We start from the raw sequence: 26,120 nt of genomic DNA on the forward strand, positions 1-26,120 counted from the left end.
CAGTGCGGACAGAGGCAAACAGATCACTGGGGGACACTAATCTCAACTCAAAAATGCCTCCTCTCGTTGTGCCGCTGCTGCTTGGGGTCACATTGTTGGGTAAGTGATCCTTTTCTGGACTTTTGTCATTGTGTGTAAGGTGTAAACTCTTCATCCAAGGGCAGATTTCACAAGGAAACACGTTGAATATGCGACCCCTATTTGTAAAGGGGATGATGTATTTATAAACTGATTTGATGACTGCAGCAAGTGTTGGGGATTATATAATATTATAGCAGTAACGTGTCCAGAAATGGGCAGTTATTCCACGGGTGTTTGTGTGTTTGTGACTGTAGGTCACAGGGATCAGGGAATCCTGTCAGAGATATTGGGTAGGGTGTTATATACAGATATACCGTATGTAACACATGTACCCCCACCCTCTGGGAGATACAGCTTCAGCTACGAGGTGTTGTGGTGTGGCGTACAATGAGGGCCTGGCTGGTCTCTCCCACAGGGAGGAGACAGGCCACACACCTCCACTCTCTTGGAAGGGTGGAAGAGCACTCACTAACTTTGGCACTGCCTCCCTGAGGAACTAGAATGGGAGGGCACAAGATCTGTACCCTGATGGGCTACACACAGACCACGAGTCACCCTCACCTCTGCTGTCACTCAGGGAGGAGCATTGCATGAGGGGGGTCAATTACCCACAAGATTGCCTGTCACAGCCTAGACTGCTAAGGACTTTTGTGACAGGAGGGGAAAGAGAGGCAGGACTAACCATGTTACACGTATGTATACAAAACCCTTCAAGTCTCTTCATATCGGGAATCAGTTATGGGATCTGGGAAGCCACATGTGCAGCAACATGCGTACAGGCGGATCCCACTGCATATCAATGTCAGTGTTACTGCCCGTGCAGGAAGGTGCTTCTCACCAGGATGCACATTTACTAAGCAGCAGTGCTAGGGCGGAAGGACCATTATGCCCCTTTCATCTACATTGCTTTTGGGGGAGAAACTTCCAGCCTCAAGTTTCTGAGTTAGATTCCTAAGGAATTAAATTCCATGATACCTCAAAAGTCCATAATCGGTCCGCTCAGCACATTCAGCCAATAAGAGCATTGGGTGGGTGATTATACACTTAGTACATGTGCTGTATATAAATAAGAAAGCAGGGAGTAGGTGGTGCACACCAAAAAGCAATGCAAACACATTAAGGCAAAAAGGTCATTTTAATGACTGAACACAGTCATAGCGATCCAACGTTTCGGTGCAAGCACCTTCATCAGGGTTACAGAACAAGTGACAAACCTTTAAATATAGTGTCCAAAAGCACCCGCAGCCCCAAACCCCTCACCCACCTCCCTTCTGCTGCTCCAATCGTCTGTTGCTGCTGCTAGAAACGCCCGCCATCAGGAATGGGCCTGTTCTCTTGGACAGCGTCATGACGTCACGCTTCGCCGCGTCACAACATAGAAGATGAATGAGGAAGCATTGGCATAATCTTCAAACAAGCGCCTGGAGGCCAGAGCACCGCCAGGGATGTTCTCATTTCATATGATGGTCAGGTTTTACATACAGACCTATTTCGTAAACCCACGGAAAAAAATTCAACACTCCATGCATCAAGCTTTCACCCAGAGCCTTTGTAAGAGATGTTGCCGTTTTCTCAGAAAATAAGGGCCTCTAGGATAACTGACAGGCCAGATAAGCTTGAACGAACATTGACTGATATAAAAACAAGATTCATGGACCGTGGGCATAAGAAGGCATTGATAAAGCCTTCGAGAGAGAATATCGAGAGGGTAACTTTTGTGAGTAAATATACGACTGCCAATAAATTCATTAAAGATTGTGTTCGCAGACATTGGAGCGTGCTACATGTGAATGAGACATTAGGCCCTATACTGTATGTAAAGATCACCCTAGATTTGCTTACCAGAGAGGGCGAAACCTTAAGGACATACTCATTTCTGATGATGATAAAAAAAAAACATCAAACCACATTTCCTGAGTCATCCTAAAAATGGTTGCTACAAATGCTACAAACTACGCCGTATGTAATAGTCTCAACACTGGGGATGATTTCTGTCACCCTAGGAGTGTCCAGAAGTTTAAAATCAATAGCCGGATCACATGCACCACCACAAATGTAATATACACTATTAAGTGTCCATGTGGGCTGGTGTATGTTGGCAAAACTAACCGGATGATGAAAAACAGGTTTATTGAGCTTAGGAGCAAGATTAATAACAAAGCAGAGGAAATTGCTCTTATCTCTCACTGCAAGGAGTTTAAGCACACAGTGGCATCGCTTAAGCTGATGGGTATTGATCAAGTTCTTAAGACGTTTCCAGGCACTGAAAATGACACAGCCCTTCTACAGAGAGAAGCGTACTGGATGTACACGCTAGACACTGTGTTTCCCAGGGCCCTTAATGATTTCTTGTCCTTTAACTGCTTTCTCACCATTAGATGATTGGGTATAGAAGTGCACACTGACATGTCTCTTTCACAGGAGTTTACATGCTGCTGCTGCTGATCTCTCCCTCACTCTACCTCTTGCATTTGAGGTTAGTACTGTACATTTATAGCGCAATTGACAACGTGCAAGACTCCCATTTTTTTATTCATTTTTTAATAGTTTAATGTTCACTGTGGATCTTGGGTATCAGCTGTTTGGGGTTTCTGTGGATGCCTCACTGATTCCTATTGTCTATCTCCCCCGCATATCACATTGCTGTCGTTATCCCATGCATCCCTCCCCCTTAATATGTTAATGGAGGACCAGCAGCCTAGCAGTAGCTTTCTGCGCCTTCGCTAAATTGGATGTTATGGACCACAACGATCAATACGGGGACCGGATTCCTCAACCAATGATGACGTCAGGGATGGGGAATCATCGCGAGGCTTCAGGACCAATTGGAGCCGAGGACGGATGATGCGACGACGCGACGACGTCACCCGCACCGAAGCGCGGCCCCACGTTCACCTGCACCCGTCGGTACACGGAAGAAGAGGCAGGACAGAGGAGCATCCATGTGAGATGGTGTCTGGTGATTGTGATGCTTTTCACCTGTATTCGGGGGTATTTATGATGGACACCTTTATGTATTTGGTTTGTCATTTCACTTGAAAAAGACCACGGAGTGGTGGAAACGTTGTGTTTCTCCATGACTAAATAAATAGAATATTAAGAAAATCCGCTGTGCCCTGGATCATCTCTTTTGCTCCCCCAACAAAGGAGCATGTTAAATCTCTGAGAGGAATCACACAGCCCCGTGACTTTATGTAACACATAATTGCCCTGATGTCCCAGCCAGTGCAATAGGTGTAACTGTCTCAGTCCTCCCTGCTGAGCGTTCGCTGGTGGTGAGAGAGAGCTGCTGGCATCTCGTGACATGGGACGGCGTGTAACACACGTCACGCGATACCATGTCACCAGTCACTAAGAAATGTACACAATGTAGCCTGAGGTAGATTCGCAGCGCTGAGGCGAAGCTCTGAGGACATCCTGACTACACCACACTCAGAGGAATAAACCCTTGTTGTCATGGAAACCCTTCAGAATGACAAATATGTAAAATTTAATTTGTTCATGTTTAGTTGTTTTTAAATCAGCGTTTTAAGTTCATTTAACTTTGAGCTGCAAAATAAAGCGATGCCAACTATGCCTTCTAACCAATCTGCCCAACCTGCGCATGTGGCTTTTCACCTTACACTTTGTGTCTTTCCTGCGGTTTCCACATGTTCCAGGTGTATGTAACAGTCAGCCCATCTGTAACTTCAATGACCTGCTGCAGAACCTGAATCTGAGTGACGCCCCTGAAATGAGAATGCGTCCTGTGAGAGACTGGATGACCCCATCAGTGGTTTTAATCGATATGTCCCTGTACACCATCCTAAGCTTGGTGAGAACATGACAGCTGCTTTTCTGTTCTTGAAACGTCTTTGTCTTTTCGACTCCCTTGTGACAGCCCATTAGTCCAAAGCAGAGGTATTCAGCACTAGTTCCCTGTTGTTTCCAGTCAATAGCACTTACAGTATCCTACCCAGACTGAGATTGTCCTTATATGTGGGGATCAGGGCACTTTGCATTTCTCCCCAATAAGTGACACCTCTACCTTCTGTAAGCAGAACTCTGCCTCCGTGTAAATTCTGCTTCCCCACAAGTCAGAGCCCATATTTACTGAGAGGCGCTGTCCCATAACACATCTTCTGGCCCATTCTGGTGACTGAGCTTTTTTACTAAGTGGTGCTATGCAATAAGACTCCCCTTGAGGAAGACCCTGCACAGCCCATTCATCACTTTCACTCAGGTTCTGGTTCTTAAAATGTTTGGTGTTTTTGTTCTGGTTCTAAAAATCTAGAGGGTTTCAGTTTCGTTTATGTATATGATTTTGGACTGTAAGGTTCTGGTAGGGTCTGATTTTACACACTGGGTTTTGCCCTTCTTTGCCAAGCAGTACTGTAAGTTGTCTTGTGGAGTAACACTGCTTTGTCAATAAGCCTCTTTATGATAAGAACGCAGGATCTCTGTAATAGACGAAATCAGCCAAACGTTAACACATTGCTACATTCATCACTGATCATCTCTTATTTCTTTCAGGATATGAGACTGCAAACTATAACCACGTTTATCTGGTTTACCATGGTAAGATCCCAAGCTTCACATACTACACAGGTCTCACGTGCTCTGCCTTTCCCCCAAAACACCTTTCTACTTCTGCCAACCAACAGTGGTATTATTACCAGCAGTATTTGTGCAGCAGCTCCTGTGATGGGCACCTGACTGACCTCTTGCACCAGCAGTGGGTGTGTGCTGGGGGTTCAGAGTCACAGTATTCTGAAGTATTCTGTATTCCACAGCAATGCTGCCTACTGAACATCGTATGTTGTACTAGTAGAGTAATTAGTGCTTCTGTATTAAGCGGGGACAAACAAATGGTTTAGCGGGGTCAAACAAAACCATTTAGTACTGTAGTACTAGTAGAGTAATTAGTGCTTCTGTATTAAGCTGTTAGTGTAATTATCTTCCCAGTGCAGGGAAGCTGCCACACAGCAGACTGAGAAGGGGCGCTTACCAGTTATTACTAAATAAAAATATATATCTATAATGGAAATATTACTGTATGCTCATCTGCATGTCTTAGACAAGTCTGCAACGTTGCCTTTCACCATTATCACCCAGCACGCAGTGCTTCCACTGCAGCAAGGGATTCTGGGAAATGACATGCAAATGAGCACACAGTGCCACCTTTTGCTTCAGTTAATATAAAGCCTGTCACGGGAGACCAGGTTTATCAACACCTTTTTATACCGGGATCATTGATCGAGCAAAGCAAGGAGGTAAAATTAAATTTAATTTATTTCAGGAAAAGAAATACACACAATGTAACACAATTTACAGGGTTAACACACTTACTGGGAATGGGGCTAACAAATAAATCTATCTTTAAACCAGGCATGTCAAACATGCGGCCCGCAACGGATATTTTTGCGGCCCGCTCACAACCAGCGCGGCGGTGGTGTGTGTCGGCGAGCGTGTGGGCGGCGGTTAAAAGTTTTGGCCGCGATGCGCGGGTGTGGGGGAAGCGAGTAGCACGGTCGGAAGTAAAATCTGTCCTGCAGGGGCTGGAGGCGTACGGTGGCCGGGTGCAGTCAATCTGCACTGGTGCCTGTGTGGGAGGACACGGGGGCGGAGTCAAAACCCCGGCGGAGAGACTGCATTCTCTGTGTGTGTGTGTGTGTGTGTGTGTGTGTGTGTGTGTCACTGTGTGTGTGTGTGTGTGTGTGTGTGTGTGTGTGTGTGTGGTGTGTGGTGTGTGGTGTGTGTGTGTGTGTGTGTGTGTGTGTGTGTGACTGTGTGTGTCTGAGTGTCACTGTGTGTGTGTGTGTGTGTGTCTGAGTGTCACTGTGTGTGTGTGTGTGTGTGAAAAGCTGGCCTGCTGGGACTGGAGTCGGACGGTGGCCGGGCACAGTCATCCTGCACACATGCCGTGTGTGTGAGGACAGCGGGGCGGAGCCAACAGCTGAGATAGCTGCAAAAGACGTGTGTGAGACTGCCTCCTGCCTGGAATAAGGTAAGGACAAGGGGGGGGGGAGAGAGGCCGAGAGGATGATGGGGCATGGGGGGGGGAGAGGATGATGGGGCATGGGGGGGGAGAGGATGATGGGGCATGGGGGGAGAGGATGATGGGGCATGGGTGGGGGGGAGAGGATGATATGGGTGGGGGGGAGAGGATGATGGGGCATGGGTGGGGGGGAGAGGATGATGGGGCATGGGGGGGGGGTGAGAGGATGATGGGGCATGGGGGGGTGGGGGGGAGAGGATGATGGGGCATGGGGGGGGGGTGGGGGGAGAGGATGATGGGGCATGGGGGGGGGTGGGGGGGAGAGGATGATGGGGCATGGGGGGGGTGGGGGGTAGAGGATGATGGGGGGGGTGGGGGGGAGAGGATGATGGGGCATGGGGGGTGGGAGAGGATGATGGGGCATGGGGGGGGTGGGAGAGGATGATGGGGCATGGGGGGGGTATGATGATGGGGCATGGGGGTTGGGGAATATGATGATGGGGCATGGGGGCCAGCCTGGGCAGATAAAGATGGGAGGCAGGGGGTGGGGAATATGATGATGGGGCATGGGGGCCAGCCTGGGCAGATAAAGATGAGAGGCAGGGGGTGGGGAATACGATGATGGGGCATGTGGGCCAGTCTGGGGAGAGGAGATCATGATGAGGGGGGGAGGTGGGGGTATTTTTTAAATGTATTGGGGAGGTGGAGCTATTTTTAAAATGTATTGGGGAGGTGGGGCTATTTTTTAAATGTATTGGGGAGGTGGGGCTATTTTTTAAATGTATTCGGGGGAGTGGGGGGTATTTTTAAAATGTATTCGGGGGCGTGGGGTTATTTTTATATGTATTCGGGAGTGTGGGGGTATTTTTTATATGTATTTGGGAGTGGGGGTATTTTTTATATGTATTCGGGAGTGTGGGGGTATTATTTTAATATGTATTCGGGAGAGTGTGTGTGTGGGGGGGGAGAGAAGAGAGGGGGGAGAGAGAGAGAAGAGGGGATTGAGCGAATGGGGGGGGGGGAGAAGGGAGATGGGTGGGGAGACAGAGAAAAGAGGGGATTGAGCGAATGGGGGGGGGGGGAGGGAAGGGAGAGAGAATAGGGGGAGACAATGGGGAGAGGGTGTGAGAGAAAATGGGGGGGAAGTAGAGAGAGAATGAGGACAGGGCCGCCAACAGGCCCGGTGAGTCAGTCAACCACCCTCTCTCTCTCCCACCCTCTCTCTCTCTCCCACCCTCTCTCTCTCTCCCACCCTCTCTCTCTCTCTCCCACCCTCTCTCTCTCTCTCCCACCCTCTCTCTCTCTCTCTCCCACCCTCTCTCTCTCTCTCTCTCCCACCCTCTCTCTCTCTCTCTCTCTCTCTCTCTCTCTCTCTCTCTCTCTCTCTCTCCCACCCCTCTCTCTCTCTCCCACCCTCTCTCTCTCTATCTCCCACCCTCTCTCTCCCTCTCCCTCTCCCCCACCTTCTCTCTCTCTCCCCACCTTCTCTCTCTCTCCCCACCTTCTCTCTCTCTCCCCACCTTCTCTCTCTCCCCCACCTTCTCTCTCTCTCTCTCCCACCCCTCTCTCTCTCCCACCTCTCCTCTCTCTCTCTCTCTCTCTCTCTCTCTCTCTCTCTCTCTCTCTCTCTCTCTCTCTCTCTCTCTCGCCCACCCCCTCTCTCTCTCCCACCCTCTCTCTCTCTCCCCCACCCTCTCCCTCTCTCTCCCACTCTCTCTCTCTCCCACTCTCTCTCTCTCCCACTCTCTCTCTCCCACTCTCTCTCTCTCCCACTCTCTCTCTCTCCTCTCTCTCTCCTCTCTCTCTCTCTCTCTCTCCTCTCTCTCTCTCTCTCTCTCTCTCCCACCCTCTCTCTCTCTCTCTCTCTCCCACCCTCTCTCTCTCTCTCCCACCCTCTCTCTCTCTCTCCCACCCTCTCTCTCTCTCTCCCACCCTCTCTCTCTCTCTCCCACCCTCTCTCTCTCTCTCTCCCACCCCCTCTCTCTCTCTCCCACCCTCTCTCTCTCTCTCTCTCCCACCCTCTCTCTCTCTATCTCCCACCCTCTCTCTCTCTATCTCCCACCCTCTCTCTCCCTCTCCCCCACCCTCTCTCTCCCTCTCCCCCACATTCTCTCTCTCTCCCCCACCTTCTCTCTCTCTCCCCCACCTTCTCTCTCTCTCCCCCACCTTCTCTCTCTCTCCCCCACCCTCTCTCTCCCCCACCCCCTCTCTCTCTCCCCCACCCTCTCTCTCTCTCCCACTCTCTCTCTCTCTCCCACTCTCTCTCTCTCTCTCTCTCTCTCTCCCACCCTCTCTCTCTCTCTCTCCCACCCTCTCTCTCTCTCTCCCACCCTCTCTCTCTCCCACCCTCTCTCTCTCTCTCCCACCCTCTCTCTCTCTCCCACCCTCTCTCTCTCTCCCACCCTCTCTCTCTCTCTCCCACCCTCTCTCTCCCACCCTCTCTCTCCCACCCTCTCTCTCTCTCCCCCACCCTCTCTCTCCCACTTCCCCGCCTTCTCTCCCACTCCCCCACCTTCTCTCTCTCCCCCACCTTCTCTCTCTCTCCCCCACCTTCTCTCTCTCTCCCCCACCTTCTCTCTCTCTCCCCCACCCTCTCTCTCTCTCTCCCCCCACCCTCTCTCTCTCTCTCCCACCCTCTCTCTCTCTCTCCCACCCTCTCTCTCTCTCCCACCCTCTCTCTCTCTCGCCCACCCTCTCTCTCTCTCCCACCCTCTCTCTCTCTCCCACCCTCTCTCTCTCTCCCACCCCCTCTCTCTCTCCCACCCCCTCTCTCTCTCTCTCTCTCTCCCACCCCCTCTCTCTCCCACCCTCTCTCTCTCCCACCCTCTCTCTCTCCCACCCTCTCTCTCTCCCACCCTCTCTCTCTCTCCCACCCTCTCTCTCTCTCCCACCCTCTCTCTCTCTCTCCCACCCTCTCTCTCTCTCCCACCCTCTCTCTCTCTCCCCCACCCTCTCTCTCTCCCCCACCCTCTCTCTCTCTCCCCCACCCTCTCTCTCTCTCCCCCACCCTCTCTCTCTCTCCCCCACCCTCTCTCTCTCTCCCCCACCCTCTCTATCCCACTCCCCCACCTTCTCTCTCTCTCCCCCACCCTCTCTCTCTATCTCCCACCCTCTCTCTCTATCTCCCACCCTCTCTCTCTCCCTCTCCCCCACCTTCTCTCTCTCTCACCCCCCACCCTCTCTCTCTCCCACCCCTCTCTCTCTCTCCCACCCTCTCTCTCTATCTCTCTCCCACCCTCTCTCTCCCTCTCCACCCACCCTCTGTTTGTCACCCTCACCCACTCTCTCTGTTTTATCTTAACTGCCGTATACCTACACCGAAATAACCTATTCTGCTTTCTTCCAGATCTGACTCAAGTTTCACACGGGAGACATCGGAAGACAGGTAGAGAACACCTCCCCTCCAGTATAGTACCTTGAGGGACTGCGGATCAGGTAAGATCCCAGGTGGGATTGCTGCTTTGGAAATTGTTAAGAGGGGGCATCCTGACACTGGTTAATGTGTTCAGAAGTCATTCACGTCTGGCTTTTTTTTTTTGGTTCGTTAGTGAGGTCAACACACACACACACACACACACACACACAGTACTTTTCGAAATAAACCTACGTTTCTATGAAAATGTAAGTTGTTTTTTTTTGCGGCCCACCTAGACTTAAACCTTGTTTATTTGGCCCTTGTTAGCATTTGAGTTTGACATGCTTGCTTTAAACGAAATTCACAAAAAATGACCTCTGTAGGAGCACTTTGCAGTGACCGGTAGGTACTCACGCAAGTCCTGGAACTGATTTCGGCAGCAATGCCAGCCGTGACCGCCACGTTCTTCAGAGGTGGGACTTAGAAGAATTCTTGAGCCAAAATCTTTGAAGCCGCCTCGCGTCTATTCAGCACAGAGCATCTTTCAATTTATATATAATATGCTATGCAGGAGAGCACTTTTCTGTAATTAGCGGTGAAACCCGTTACTAGTGTGAATTACATTATAATGTGCTGAGTTGTTTCCTCCTCCAGGCCTGGCAAAACGAGTTTGTATCCTGGAACCCTGATGAATTTTGTGGGATTAAGAGGATTTCTGTTCCTGTCGAATTGTTTTGGAAACCAGATCTCTACATTTATGAAATGTGAGTCCTACGCTTGTCATACTGTATATATACGCGGAACCCGGTGCTTGTCATACTGTATATTGTTAGAAAAACTTCGGCAATGTACAGTAATAATCAGGAATCAGGTTTGCAGTTCAAATCAGCAATCTTTATTTCTTCAATCAGCTCAGCGATTCAGCAAGGATACAACATACAAAATACTTCTTATTCAAGGTGGCAAGTATCTATCTGAAGAAGGTAGTAGCTTATGCCTATTACAGCCACTTTTTATACCCTTAGAAAAAAGGGATATAAATCACTGTCTTAGCTAAGTCACTTTTGCCAACTAAAATATATATTATCTTACGTACATGTTTTTCTGGACCAGGCTGGACCTGCTCTGTACTATACCAAATTGTTATCGACAAGTATCTGTCCAGGAATGTTAGGAACTTATCTTATCACTAAAATGTCTTGGTTTCAAGTTGCCCCTGATACTAATGACAATGTATACCATTAATTTTCAAACTGCCCTTAAGATTCCTTATGAGAAAAGCGACTTAAAACATTTTAATCTATTGAGTGCTGAATATATATATATATATATATATATATATATATATATATATATATATATATATATATATATATATATATATATATATATTCAGCACTCAATAGATTAAAATGTTTTAAGATTTAGATTTAATGTTTTAACTCAATAGGTTAACCTAATAACCTATTGGGTGCTGAATATATATATATATATATATATATATATATATATATATATATATATATATATATATATATATATATATATATATATATATATATATATATATATATATATATATATTCAGCACCCAGTAGGTTATTAGGTTAACCTATTGAGTGCTGAATATATATATATATATATTGTGACAGAGTCACTGACTCAGTAGGCTGGAATAGTGAATGGAGAGACGCTGCAGCCAGTTCAGAGTGTTAATCTCCTCAGACAGAAGGAAGCACACCTGCAGCCTAATTAAGCAGGAGGCCTGAGAGACTGCAGGTTTAAAAGCAGGAAGTGACACACACACAGGGAGCTTGTTTTTCCACAGGAAGGTGGAGAGAACTCTCCCGGCTGGGAAGCCGTTGCTGTTGCTCTGGTCCCCAGTCCTGCGAGGAGCTTGGCTGCTGGGACCAGCTGGGACCCCAACCCAGGATAAAGATCAAGATCGCTGCGAGGCTGGACACAGCCTGCTCCCTGGAACCGTGTTCCTGTTTGCTGTTGGAGCTGCAAAACAGATAAGACTTTATTCTTATTATGCTTATTGGTTATCGTTTGTGTAGCATGTTTTGGGCATGACCAGATTAGCTGGCTGTTCTGTTAGTAAGGGCTCAAGAGGTGAGTTAGTGTCCCTAACGGGACTAGGCTTTAATTTGCAAGAAAGTAGTTTCTTAAAGGGACAGTGCACCCGTGCTTATTTTGGTTGTGGCTAATAAACCACTAGTGTTTAAAGTTTCCCATCGTGTCAAGCGTCTTACTGACCCCGCCGCGAGGCCGTCCTGCCACAGGTGGTGTCAGAAGTGGGATGTTACGCCTCTGGGGGTCAGTAGATGAAGATGTGTTGAGACACTGAACTCAAGCGGGAAAAAAAAAATGATTTTTGCTGAAGCATGGAAGTTACTGCTAGCAAGCGCTGAGTGTAAATTTTGCCCCCTCGGGTATGAAAGGATTGCTGTGTAAAGCTAATGCCTTTTGCTGAAGTGAGTGAATTTGCAGCTAGCAAGTGCTGTGAGCAAAGGTTGCCCTGTCTGGAAAAAAAAAGAAAGTGAAAATGAATTTTTGCAAAGAAGTTGCCCTAAGAAAAACCCAGAAGGTTCAAATATTGTAAAGCAAGAACAACTTACGTGTGTTGTGCAAAGTCTGCCTCGTCGGGTGTGAAAAAAAAAACAAAAAAAACGGGGTTTTAAAATGGCCGCCGTCAAGTGTCAGTTTTGCAATGTACTTAACCATACAAAACAGTGTCCCTTCAGGCCATATGATGATTATGATGACGACGCATATGTGGCCCCGAGAAGAGAGACGTACCCGCAGATGAAAGCTGCAAAAGTGTCCAGTGTGTGTGTGCCCAGTACCACTGATGTCTCTGGAACTAATAAAACAAAGAGAAAGAAGAAAAATAAAAATATTTTTCAAGTCACAGAGGAAGTGACCGAACCACTTGAGCCTGCGATATCAGGACAACAGGCGTCAGCAAGCCACCGAGATGTGCTGCAGACCGGAGTGATGGGCAGAATTGTCACAGGAACGGTGGCAAAGGAAAAGGAGGAGCAAAGGGAAGCTGAATCCTTGATCCAGGGAAAAGAGGCCTTAATTTCTGCACTCCAAACTGCCCAGCGTGATTATGATGTCTTGCAGGAACAATTGAATAGGGAGCGAGAAGCTAATGCCGAGGTACAGAGGTGTATACTCCCAGCTATACAAGAGTATGCGGCTTTAAAGAAAACAGAGCAACTCTTGCGGAGTGAGTTGGAGGAGCTGACGACAAGTTTGAATAAAGCCAACACCGCAATTGCTAACATGGAATCAGAGAGAACAAGTCCTGACTGGAGACTGTGCTATCAGATGTCCCAGAGAGATGTGCAAAACTTCATCAAAGACTTAGAAGTTTCTCACCAAGAAGCTAGCGCGCTCAAAACAGAGCTGGGTACTTTGAAGAAAGCCAATGAGACAGTCCTAAGGGATATAGAGACTGTGAAAATGGAGAATATAAACCTGAAAGAAGAGGTTTTAAACCTGACCGGTCAGGTCAGTGATGGGACTGAGAAGCTTCACCAAGCGCAGAAAGTGAAGGCGCAATTGGCGCAAGAAAAATTAGAGGTGCAGGAAGCACTGCAGAATGCAGAGAGGATGCAACGTGTCTCCCTGGAGCAGCACACACAAGCAGCGCACCTATGGCAGAGCCAGCTGCAAGAGCTATATGCAAGTCTGCAAGCGGCCAAGGAGAAGCAGCAAGTGCTACAGGAACGGCTGAGTACTCAGTATGTCCCCACAGAACAGCATGAGGAGCTGAGGGCCACGCTGTACGCTACAAGAGCATCGCTGGGGGCGGAGCTTGAAAGCCAGGTGATTCTGTGTGAGAGGGAGCGCGAAAAGGTCCAGAAGCCATCACCACTGAAGCGGAGTTACTGTCTTCACAAGAGAAGGCTAAGCTTCAAGGTAGCCCTCTAAGGAAGCTTTTCACTGGATTTGGTTTAAAGAAGCTTTCAGGCAAGAAGCATAAAGGAAAGAAGGAAGAAGAGACAAAGGCAGAGGATGTGACAGAACAAGTACCTGTCTCATTGGAGTCTCGTGATCCTGCAGAGGTAGATGGAGGAGACAGTTCGCCCTCTTCTCCTGATGAGTCTATAGAGACCTCTCCTACAGAAAATGTAATGGGAGACACAGCACAGACTGTTGAAACAGAAGGTGAAGGGGCCACTTCTGATGGAGAAAGAAAGAAGGAAGGCATTACACCATGGGCCTCTTTTAAAAAAATGGTCGCCCCTAAAAAGCGTGCAAAGCTGCCTTCTGAAAGTGACAAAGAAGATGAGGTTGAAAAAGCAAAGAGTGCTACCATGTCCTCTGCTGGTAGTGCTGGTTCTGTTGAAAATCAAGAGGAAGCTAAAGAAAATGGTGAGGAACAAAAGCTGGAAAAGAGCCCGGAAGATAAGAAAAAGGTTGACAGCTCTGTATCATGGGAAGCTTTAATCTGTGTGGGTTCTTCTAAGAAAAGGGCCAGGAAGACTTCTGATTCAGACGAAGAAGTACAAAAAACCTTTGAGGAAGGTCAAAAAACAGAGGGAGAAGCAGGACAAGCACTGGTGAGTGAATACTATGAGCTAACTGAGGTCTTGGCTCTTCTACAGGGTAAGGGAGACTGAGCCCAAGAGGAAGAAGGCAGAGATAGCTGATAGACAGCAGGAGGCTTGGGGACATTTGAAAAAGGGGACACAACAAAGGCGGAGCTTCAACCCTAGACTCAGGACGGCACAAGAGAAAGAGGTAGAGAAGGATGAGTGTTCAGGCCCAGATGGCCTGGTAATTACCCAAAAAAGAAAATGCCTAAATTGGAAGGTAAGAAAAAAAAAAGGGGGAGGGAAGGGCCGATGTCAGACATTTTCGCCAAAAATGCTGGTGCACGGGAATGGTGCACGGGCCGCTCCACAGGACAATGTTTCGCTGGGGAGAGGGATATGTGACAGAGTCACTGACTCAGTAGGCTGGAATAGTGAATGGAGAGACGCTGCAGCCAGTTAATCTCCTCAGACAGAAGGAAGCACACCTGCAGCCTAATTAAGCAGGAGGCCTGAGAGACTGCAGGTTTAAAAGCAGGAAGTGACACACACAGGGAGCTTGTTTTTCCACAGGAAGGTGGAGAGAACTCTCCCGGCTGGGAAGCCGTTGCTGTTGCTCTGGTCCCCAGTCCTGCGAGGAGCTAGGCTGCTGGGACCAGCTGGGACCCCAACCCAGGATAAAGATCAAGATCGCTGCGAGGCTGGACACAGCCTGCTCCCTGGAACCGTGTTCCTGTTTGCTGTTGGAGCTGCAAAACAGATAAGACTTTATTCTTATTATGCTTATTGGTTATCGTTTGTATAGCATGTTTTGGGCATGACCAGATTAGCTGGCTGTTCTGTTAGTAAGGGCTCAAGAAGTGAGTTAGTGTCCCTAACGGGACTAGGCTTTAATTTGCAAGAAAGTAGTTTCTTAAAGGGACAGTGCACCCGTGCTTATTTTGGTTGTGGCTAATAAACCACTAGTGTTTAAAGTTTCCCATCGTGTCAAGCGTCTTACTGACCCCGCCGCGAGGCCGTCCTGCCACAATATATATATATATATATATATATTCAGCACTCAATAGGTTAAAATGGTATATATATATATATATAATTTATTGATTGCTGTCCTACTAAATATAGATAATATATAGGTATATAAGAATATATCAATCCCCTCTTTGATACTTGGAAGTATCATTTTGACAACCTGATCTTGTAATTAAAAAAATTAATCTATACTCTGCATTGGCCATCTCTACATTCAATTTTCTCATTCTTCTAAACAGAATAACACAACATATAATGAGTGCTAAGATTAGAATAGCAATTATTAGCAGAGGATGGGTCATGCAGTGTATCACTCCTTGGGCAAGAGAAGGCATTTTCCCTCCAAACCATCTCTGCCACCAGGACGTATTTTCTTCACTATAGTCCTTTTTTATCGTAGTTCATTTTCCATCTACAATCTGTAACTGCATAGGTGAAGTTTGAGATTATTTGGATAATTCTGTGATTATCTGTTGTAATTTTGTATGATTTCTTAGTTTGTTATAGAATTCTTCTCCATATCCCAATATCACTGGATATACATACCTCTGGTAATATGTCAATGTGAGATTTTCAGTAATAGGTATCATTTGTTTTACTGAATACATAATACCATTGTGATTAGACATTTTAGCTTCAATAACAGATGGTTTGGTACATTAGTTTCCTTGAGGTAAATGTATGGTAACCGAACAATTTGCACTATGTATGGTGACTTCGCCCATAAAATGATTCCAGCATCATTTTTCATCATTGAGTGTCCAACTCAACTGATTAGGAATATGATCTACATGTGATTAACAAGTATTCTGGCTTTGCCAGCACCAGTCAATTACCTGTTTAACTACTACTCCTTCTGGGCAAACAAAAGTTTGATCATGTTCCATACAATGTCAGACATCATATTTAAATAGTGGATGTGTCTCATTCCCTATTATTTTTAAATGTATTTGAATATCGTGAGTAATCCATCTGTCATTAGAAATAATACCCATATCTATGACTTGATATAGTTTTTGTCTTTTTCCACTAATTGGTAAAAATACTACAAAGTGACAATTAGAAATGTCCCTATGAACACAGCCTAGCCATTACATTTTCCATCATTTAGCATATTCCCAAATCCAATCCTCTAATTGTAAAGGTATCTCATATGGCCAGCAGTGATTAGCCAATGCCTGTAACAGAATGTTTCGATTAACATAGATATCCTGTTGTACTGTGATACATGAAAAAGTTACGCCTGTATCATTTGCTAATGCACTTAGAGCATTCTTTCTCTGCAAGTATTTGATTACCTCAATTGCACCTTAAAATTGAGAATGAATTGCATTGTTTGTTATATGTGAATGCAACAGATTAGCATCTGCACTCCTTATTCCAACCGAGGCTAAATTGCTCAATCTGGATGACAGAGTTTGAATGTCAATTCCATTTAAAAATCCTGCCGCTGTACCAAATCCCCCCCAAACTGTATCTAACCCTCTTTTGGTACAACTAGCTTGAATGATCTCCTTTCCTAGCCAGGAACGGAAACCTTTATGCGACATTTGGATATATGTTTCACATTGGGGATAATATTTGGATATATTCCAATCTCATATCAATGTGAAAAGTGTATATTCCGGGTTGTGCATCAGTTAATGTGTATCATCTTGTTCATTTTTAATGGGCATTATTATCTGAACTTTACATTGTGCCATCAGCTCTTGAGCACTACAGTAGCTACGGGGTTTAACCCCATCCACCACTGTGCATCAGTTAAGATTTATGCATCCCCGTCTTTCATAACTTTTATGGGATGTTGATTCACTTGTTCCAACAATCCACAAGAATCATTGTATTTTGTCTCGTTCCTATCCCATGAATGGACATGAGTGTAAATTCCTAATACTAGACTTGTCTTTTGTGGCTTAGTCCAATTACCATTTATCTTTGCATCATATCCTGGGAACTGCATGTCAAATACTCTTCCTTTAAAACTACCTTTAGAGTGCCAGTGATAGCTTCGATCCTTAATGTAGCATGGTTCACCATCTTTCCTCTCAACTTCCATTATCATAGGTTTTCCGGTAAAAAGACGAATAACATGTAACTATACTATGTAACTATGTAACAGTTTTATCACCAACAAATCTACACTGAGTTCCAATATTTACTGTTAATTCGACTTGAAGCTGAGATCCTTCTCCTGATCTTACTATACATTCCTGTGTGGAATTCCATACCTTTTGTATATCCAAATCTATCATAATGGTATTGTCAGATAATACTTCCAGACATTTTAATGTATTAACAAATACCATCCCTTTTATTTTCCATTTTAACCAATCATTCTGATCAGTATGAACTATTGCAACATTTTCTACTTCTGGTGACCATCTTGATTCATCATCTTTTATTGTATACCCTATATTTTGGGGCAGTGTATATACATTTGGAGCCCTTCCAGATGGGTGCCATGGGTAACTATTAATTGTTGCTGAACACTTCCTTCCTTCAATTTGATTTGTTACATACCTTGCTCCTGTTATTTCTGTCGGCGTTGTATGAATTGCTATATAACTGAACTACTATATAACAACTGGCATTCCTTTTCCGATGTTACCTGTACATCAATAGTTAATTGAGTATACACATTGCTCGGTATCAAACAATTTACCTGAGAATCATAGTCTGCCTAAATTTTAGTATTTGTTTTTGTCATGTTTAACACAAAAGGAGGGGGGGGGGATAGGGGGTGATCACAAAATCATACTAATTGAATTGATAATGAATACACAAATATATATTGATAATCATAAAGTGGGTGCAGACTGTGAGCTGAAACGTGAATCAGAAAAACAAAGGAGTACAAATGGTTGGACTCCTAAAAGAATTCACTAAACTGCACACCACTGGAGTTAAAATATACCTTTTAATGATTTACTTAAAACATATATTACCAAAGGAGTGTGTAACGTGATTAAAAAGGAATTAAATCAACAGTACTTAGCACCTAGGTCACCTAATTATTATGATGGAAAAGCCCTATTTACCAATTGAGTGTGGTAGGGTGTAGGGGACTAAGAGTACTATTAGTTAGGGTAGAAACCCCTCAGGATCAGCTAACAGAACAAATAATAAAAGATGTGAACATCAGTGAGGAGAGAAGTATTACAATAAAATTGATAGGAACTCCACCTAGTATAATAATATGCTATTCACAGACCCCAATAGTATATCAAGTTACATCCAGAGTAGAGGGTGTTAGCACCATAAGTGTAGACTCAATGACTAACACTCATGGGGCAGCTAACAAAGCAGTGAAATAAATTCACAGCACAGAAGCTGCAAGGCACATTTATAACTAGGTAGAGAGATGGCAGCAGACCTCACTGACTAAGCGACACTAAGCTATAATAGAGTAGTATCATGAACTGTGTAAGCTGAAACAGGAGACTACTAACACTACATTAAAACAGCTCCAAGTAGGAGACTGACAACATTGCACGTCCAACGCGCGTTTCCCTCCAGCTATGGAGCTTCGCGTTGGACGTGCAATGTTGTGCAATGTTGTCACCTGAACCTGGACCATGGATTCAGCTACTATTCTACCATCTCCTGTCCTCGACCTCGCCTACGTGACCTCTACTATCCTCCTATCTCCAACCCCTGACCATGGGGCGTATACCTACTACCCGACTTCTCCTATCCTGTCCCGGCTACACGACTACGAACCTGCACACCGGAGGTGGCCGCTCGTCTCCCGTTCGGTGTTTACGAATCCCCACCTCAGGCTCGCGGACCCGTCTTTTTTGTGGCAAGCACTCATTACAGTATCTCAGTACAAATATATTTCACCTTCATACTGCATCAATGTAATGCCATTAACTGTTTAATACACTTGAACTGTCATCTTTTTATGGGTGCTGTGTTTATAGTGAAGGAAGGGCGCTAGCTCTACTAGTGTTCACTTACAATATACAGTGAATAAATTAAAATCAAGTGATATATAAACTTAATTCAGTGAAAACGTATTAAATAACGTGAATAAATGAATTAAAAACCCCTGCTCAAACCCAGCTGGTAGGGACTGGTTCCACTGGTCCCCCAATTCGTAGAAATCCGTTTGCAATCCAGGGGGAGCATATAAGGGAGATAAAACAAAATACAATCTAAGTGTAGACAGTTTGATAATCTTTGGGTCAATTCAGTGATGTGTCTTGGCTCGTATGTGTAGCCTACTCACAAGATGTAGATCAAATACGGGCAATAAAGCACAGTGATCTTTGCAGGAAGGGCATCTATTCCAATGTATAGTGGAGACCTCCAATCTTAGCAAGACAGCGGTGTATATAGGGGAGAAAAGATATCCATAGTGCAGACCAATCATAAAAAACGTAACTTTTATGGGGTTTTTAAAAATGAACACTTACAATATAAACATTAAAATAATGCATGTATCACAATGCTGTGATAGAGGGGAGTGCTGTTGACTTCTGGCTCACCCACCACCTCCGGTCTGTGGACACCGCGTGAGACGCTGCTACGCTGGACTCTCCACCTCCTGTGTTCCCTCTGGGGTGTACTGGGGTGCACAGGAGGTGGAGAGTCCAGCGTCCCAAGCAAGGGGGGAGAGGAGGTGATCTGAGGTGCAGGGGGGGGGGAGGTGAGATGCAAAGGGGGGGTTAGATGCAAGGGGGGGTGAGATCTGAGATGCAAGAGGGGGTGATCTGAGATGCAAAGGTAAATATGAGAGGGACCCTAACCCTAAACTAACAGGGAAAAGCCAATTAACAGTTCTAATAACAAATTGTGTATATATACTACAAGTTGGGGAGCAATATCCCAAAAGATGTAGCACACCGCCAAGTTGGGGAGCCATGTCCTACATTATACTCTATTTATAAGACAGTATGAATGTGTCTATCCTAAGTGCCACACAATTTGTGAGATATAACAACATATTGTGTATTATCCAGGATAGAAGATGAAGACAAGTCGCCAGTGATTCCCTATTACCTTCTCTACAGCAATGGGACGGTGGTTAATTCCAAGCCCTTACGGATCGTCAGCACCTGTAACTTAGACATGTTCAAGTTCCCCTTCGACATTCAGACCTGCAGCTTATCTTTTGGTCCCTATTTGCACTCAGGTACCTTTCTTATATAGAGATATTCCCATTGTGCATCGCAGACCTGCTCTGTGCTTGTGTTATACGATCTCTGAAATACATGCAGTGATAATAGGAGCTTTAATAGGGCAGACGGTCAGTGCAATCTCCGGGCTCTGCCCTTTTGTCAGAATTCGAATTATAAGAATCATTTCCTGATGTTTGACAGAAGTGCTGGATTTATTAGCAGACAAAGAGGCCTATTCGCGTAACTCCAAAGTTGTCAGCGCCAGAACGTACGGTGTGTAGCAGCGGAATTGAAAATTCGCCGCCGCATGGCACTTATATGTTTGGCCGCCTCCGTCCCCTTTGGAACCCCAGCGTCAAATGACGCTGCAGATGTCATCAACGTGACGGTGCACGGCATAATGTTGCCATGGTAACACCACATAATTATGTCATTTGACATCGCAACATCACTTTGCCATGGCAACAAGACGCCGTGTGACATCGCGTTGGGATGTCCACGCCATCATTTGACGCTGAGGTTCCAAAGGACATGGAGCGCGGCACCAAGGAGGCGGCAGGACACATGCAGGTGCATTCCAATTAGTTCCAATAGGCCCAAGACCGCGACAAATGCATATGGGGGCAGAAATTTTTGCCGCCCCAAAATTTTGCCGCCGTAGGCCCGAGCCTAACTGGCTTTATGGGAAATCTGCCACTGACTGTGTGACATGTTCAGAAATCGCGGAATGAAATGTGAGAAAGAACCTTATTCTCTAATGCAAATGGCATGGTTAAAACCGCGTCTATAAAATGTGACAAATCACATGGTTTAACGGCCAAACTACCCAGATTGTACGTGCTTTGGAAGCAGAATGACCTTAGGTGCTAACTCCATCCCCAGTCTGACTTATGGGGTTTGCTCTCTCAGTCAAACCCATATTTCAATCTCTGGATGTAACTCGCAATCCCAATCTCGCACACTCTTTAGGTTTTGTGAAAAAAAAATTGAGTTTTTAGAAGGGGTTTGCATAACGGAGCTACGAGAATTGCAGTTGTGGGCAAAAAAAGGCGACTTTGTTGCTTTTTGGACAAACCGATTGGATTGGCAGAACTGTAGTGAAACCGCTTCTAAAAAAGCTTTTTCCGCACGCATTGGACATGTGAGAAGGGCTTACAGAATAGCAAAGCATGCCAATCCCATCGGAAAGGGTTCTTCAGAAACCAGATTGACACACTTCGGAACTACAAGAATAGGCCCATGAAAGTGTTGCAGTGATCTGTGGAATCAGCGTTTCTTGTCATTTATCTCAGTGTATTATTATTTATTCCCTATATAAGCAACATATTTGGGATTTTTGTTCATGCTATGTAAGCAAAATACTGAGAAACTGCATTAAAAAAATCTGTAATTTATCTTGCAATATGTTCAAAATATGGACTAGCAAGTGAGATTTCCACCAATGTGCCAGTGTGCTCAGAGGTTTCTGTATGTGCCCTGTACACACTGCTACATTCATTATGAGTTCCCGCTGGGCCAGTAAAAGGTTCTGTATGACAAACTCTGATGAAAGAGGGCAGAAGACAATGTTTGCATGCAACCTAATAATACTAGTGACCCCGGATAGTAGCATTCAGTAAGAAGGTCCCTGCCATAAGAGATGGGTGATGTTCCCAGTGTGTATATGAAGGAAAACCGTTATTCCTCGCCTAGGCTTCAGAACTGAGAGGAACCTTTCCTCTGCCAAGAAAGCTGTAGGCCTTGTGACTGGATACACAATCTGCACCGTTTGCAGCAGACTTCCCCCGAGAAGCTTTCACGCCTTGCCACTGTTATCTTCGATCTTTGTTGAACTTACAGGCCTGGGAATACGAAAGAAATGAAACGTAACGCAAGCCAGGTTTCAAATCCTTTGTCTCAATTTATTACTCATACGGTAATGACTTTTATACAGGAAAAAAGAAGATATTGGTTAGAGGCGTAACATAGGCGTAACATAGGCGTAACATAGGCGTAACATAGGCGTAACATAGGCGTAACATAGGCGTATCATAGGCGTATCCTGGGCGTGTCTTGGGCGTAGCTTTGATTAGAGGCGTGATTTAGGGGCAGGACATATTAGTGGCATGATTTTGGGACGTGTCTCTCCCAATACAAGCAATGTATGAATACATAGCTTATTCATTGTCTGTTATCAAAAGGGACCTTGAATCTTTAGCAACTAAATTACACTATTTTGCTTCTTGCAGAGAACCAGTCTATTATATTCTGACTAAAAAGGCAGGAGACTAAAAATACAAAAAGTATCTTAGCAATATCCTGAGCAGGAAGAAAGGAACTGTAAGTTTGGCAGAAACTGAGTGCATTAGGAATTATATTTCAGCAAAAAGGCTGACTACAGAATCTTAACTAGTTATGATCAGACAAAATGGATGCTTAACACAAGTGTAGATTCTGGCCTGACCTACTGGTCCTAACAATTTATGAGATCATTTATTACATCACCATCCTTATCTATCAGTATATACCAATGTGTGATGTCATTGTGTGATTTCATTATGTAATTTCATTTGTGACTGTTTCCATATTTCCTTTATAAAATAAATCAATTAATTTGCTGAATACAGTTTTCTCCTATAAGATTAATGACAGATCCTTCCTTTTCACAGTTAAAGATTTGATCATGTTACCAAAGTCAAATTCTTCCACTGTAAGCGCATTGTCACGGACGGTTTTTGCTGGCAAAGGTGACTGGACCCTTTCAGACATTTCCGTGTTGAACACTACATACGATAGTGACGGAGAAAAATACAGCCAAGTGATTTATAAGGTGAGGGGTAACAGACCATGAAATTCCCACTGTACTCACTCTCCTGTATATATAACTTGGGGTTAGAAGTCCAAAATCCATATTTCAGGGCTTTGAAGAGAAAAGCAGCCTCTTATTAAGAATCACTAAAGTCCAGATAAGTGCACCAATATTATTTAATAATTTATATTATATAATATAATTTATATATAATAAATTATATAATTATTTAACCCTTGGCAGACATTGGGGCCCAACACTGCTTTGCAAAACAATTCTTCTATACATGCAAAGCCCTACATGGCAGCAAAGGGTTAATAAAATGCCGTATAAAGATTCGGACATCCCCAGCACAGTTCTGTTGTCCGTCTCTCCGCCCGGCACAGCAGAATTATAAAAGCGTTGGTCTTGCTCTGTGTTGCACATTTCGTATCTGTCCTTCTTTCTGTCACATTCTCTGATTTGTTGTGACACCTTTTCTTTGTGCTGATGGTTTTCATGGCCTCTTCCCGTCCATAGATAACCATTAAAAGAACCCCTATTATTTATATCATAAACCTTATCATCCCTGCCTGCTTCCTGCTTTTCCTGGACATCGCCAGTATGTTCATACAGATGGGAACTGGGGAAAGGCTCGGCTTCAAAATCACTGTTGTTTTGGGGTTCTCCGTCCTCCTGCTGATTCTGAACGACCTGCTCCCTAATTCTGACAGCACTCCTGTTTTAGGTATGTGTTCCGTCAGATTAACTGAGGTACTGTATGTCCTGCCATGTTCCTTACTGTGAAGCTTTTATCTCTTCAACACTAGATGCATTTCAAAGGGGATTTAGCAGTTTAGCAAGGCTGGTAAATTTGGCACATAGGAACATTTCATGGAAGAGAGATTCCCAGGCAGTCACATTCCATTGTGTTGGGTTTCCTATCATGAGTCTCATCATAGTCTTACTCAGTACTGCTTGCTCATTGTCAGGGAGGCCATGAAATGCAGCTTGAAGGTTAAGTCTAAATTTTAACCCCATGTTGCCAGGAGAGGGAACACAATGAAACTTGGGAGACTTTTCCAATCCATGATCCTTGACGCATGTTTTCCGCACAGGAATATTCTGCACCGTGTGTCTGGCTGTCATGGTGGCGAGTATAATCGGCTCTATCGCCATCTCCTACATGCTGACGGAGTCTGCAACACAGCCGGATGTCCCTCTCTGGATAAAGATTTGGGTCCTGAATCATCTGGCACGTGTGCTGCGCTTCAAGAAGAGATCCGACAAGGAAGAGCTGGTCACCGTGGTTGCAGTGAATAAAGGTGAGTACAGACGGAGAGGAGACCGCCGCAGCAGCCAACGTGATATCACATGAGCCACTCGACTTACGGATAGTGTCCTTTCTCTTTAGCAGATTCCAGTGATGGTAAAAAAGTGGAGAAAAACCTGGAACTTTGTGAGAAAAGGAAGATCTCTCAGAGGGAGGCGAGAGGCAGCCTGGAGGCGAAGCTGTTAAAGAGGCTGCTGGCAGAGATCTTAAAGATTCACTATGAGTTGAACCTCTCCAAGAATGAGGACGATGCCAAGTCAGAGTGGTACATGGCAGCACTGGTGGTAGATCGGCTGGTCCTTATCTTGTACCTTGTCACAGTGGTCATTATATTTGCCATTGTGATAATTGTTTGGGCCAAGTAAGCTAAGTTTGCTTGGGATAGAAAAGCTTTGGCAATGTGGTAATCCAGCAATACAACTGTTTTTCCATTTTTTGTCTGGTTTCATGAGAGTGATCTCTGGGAGACTGAAAGATGTCCTGTCCCCATGTTAATACACTTTGAAGAAGTTTTTTTGTTTCTTTTAATAAATAGCTGTGCTGAGCATCTGGGACAAACGTTTTAATGCATACTCAGATGGTATCTTAAATCTTTAGGTTTGTGGCTACCATTTTCTTTTTCTATGCTGGTCTGCACCAGGTCAGTGACGTGAATCCATGTTCCTTGTTTTCCTCTAAAACCTGTGATTGGTCTTTTTTAAAAATGTATTACACACGAGTTGCTAACTTATAGTTCTTATAGTATATGTAACTTGTAATATTGTCAACATTATTTTGTGCCAAGGGCATAATTGAAAACGAGAGGGTCAATGTCTTTTTTCCCCTGGAAAAATACGTTATAAATAAATATATTAAGGATGTATTACATTGTATCAACATATCCAATGCACATGAGTTAGTGTTGCAAATTTTATTACTTGCTTGTCTGTATGTCTTAAAACTTTTCCTGGCAGACCGTAAAATTGTTGTTACTAAGATGTCCCTATGTAACAACGATACACATTTGTACAATAAGACTAATAAATGTCAGCTTGCCGGCTGTTTCAATCCCTCTGTATAACTGCATGACTTTTGTGCCGTCGGTATATTGTAATTCCTTCGTGACATGTATTTACTCCACCGTTCAGGGCTTGGACAGCGGGATTGTATTTTGTATATAAGGGACAAATGGGCTTGCATGTAGATCCCCCCCCCCCCACCCCACCCTACCCTACCCCCTGAAACTTTGTGTTCACTTGTGTTTTCTGCACGTATGGGAAGGCGAATAAAGATGCGTTACTGACACATTAACGTGCTGGGATTCCTGTGAGCGTCTGCGTTATTCCTACACGCGTTGTGCTGAGCTCTGTACCACAATGCTAGACTGCAAATTCCACACAATGAAACTACCTGCGCTGCCTTGTGACTTCTGTATCACAGTTGTTCTTTGGCCAGTGGGGGGGATGTTTTTGATTAATATTAAACACATTTCCGAAATTTCCAAGGTGGGAGGCTAGATCACATTTTCTTATATCAGGGACTGCCAGGGCTCCTCTTTCCCTAGGTGCGAGCATGACTGATCTCGGTACGCTTGGTCGTTTGTTACCCCATATAAACTGCATCATTTTATTCTGCAGATCCCTCAAATATTTTATCGGGATAGCAACTGATAATGTTTGGAAACAGTAGAGCAGCTTGGGGAGGATATCCATCTTAACTGATATGATACGGCCTATCCAGGAAAAAGATACGTTTTTATCATGATAATAAAATTCACTGAGAAACAGAAAGCAATCATCAATGACAATATTCTAACCTATTTGGAACGTCACCATCATCGCCATTTTTACTGTTATTTTTGTATGTAAATAATTATCTTCAAAATAAACGTTTATTTTTGTGTGCAAAGGATAGAATGCTAAA

General features: G+C 44.8%; 1 protein-coding gene across 2 annotated transcripts; it reads left to right on the forward strand.

The window, feature by feature from the left end:
• LOC142470035 (5-hydroxytryptamine receptor 3A-like) lies at window positions 1–26,120 on the forward strand. 2 transcript variants are annotated; one of them, XM_075576899.1, is made up of 9 exons: window positions 1–99; window positions 3,741–3,895; window positions 4,594–4,638; window positions 10,068–10,177; window positions 19,960–20,132; window positions 22,767–22,927; window positions 23,426–23,633; window positions 24,004–24,210; window positions 24,300–26,120. In XM_075576899.1, the coding sequence occupies exons 1-9, from the start codon at window positions 54–56 to the stop codon at window positions 24,581–24,583; spliced, it is 1,389 nt and encodes a 462-aa protein (XP_075433014.1). In that variant the 5' UTR covers window positions 1–53; the 3' UTR covers window positions 24,584–26,120. The 2 variants fall into 2 exon arrangements, with proteins under 2 accessions (XP_075433014.1, XP_075433015.1); XM_075576900.1 differs by having other exon boundaries at window positions 24,303–26,120.

The sequence above is a fragment of the Ascaphus truei genome, chromosome 19 (assembly GCF_040206685.1).
Source record: "Ascaphus truei isolate aAscTru1 chromosome 19, aAscTru1.hap1, whole genome shotgun sequence".
Taxonomy (NCBI): domain Eukaryota; kingdom Metazoa; phylum Chordata; class Amphibia; order Anura; family Ascaphidae; genus Ascaphus; species Ascaphus truei.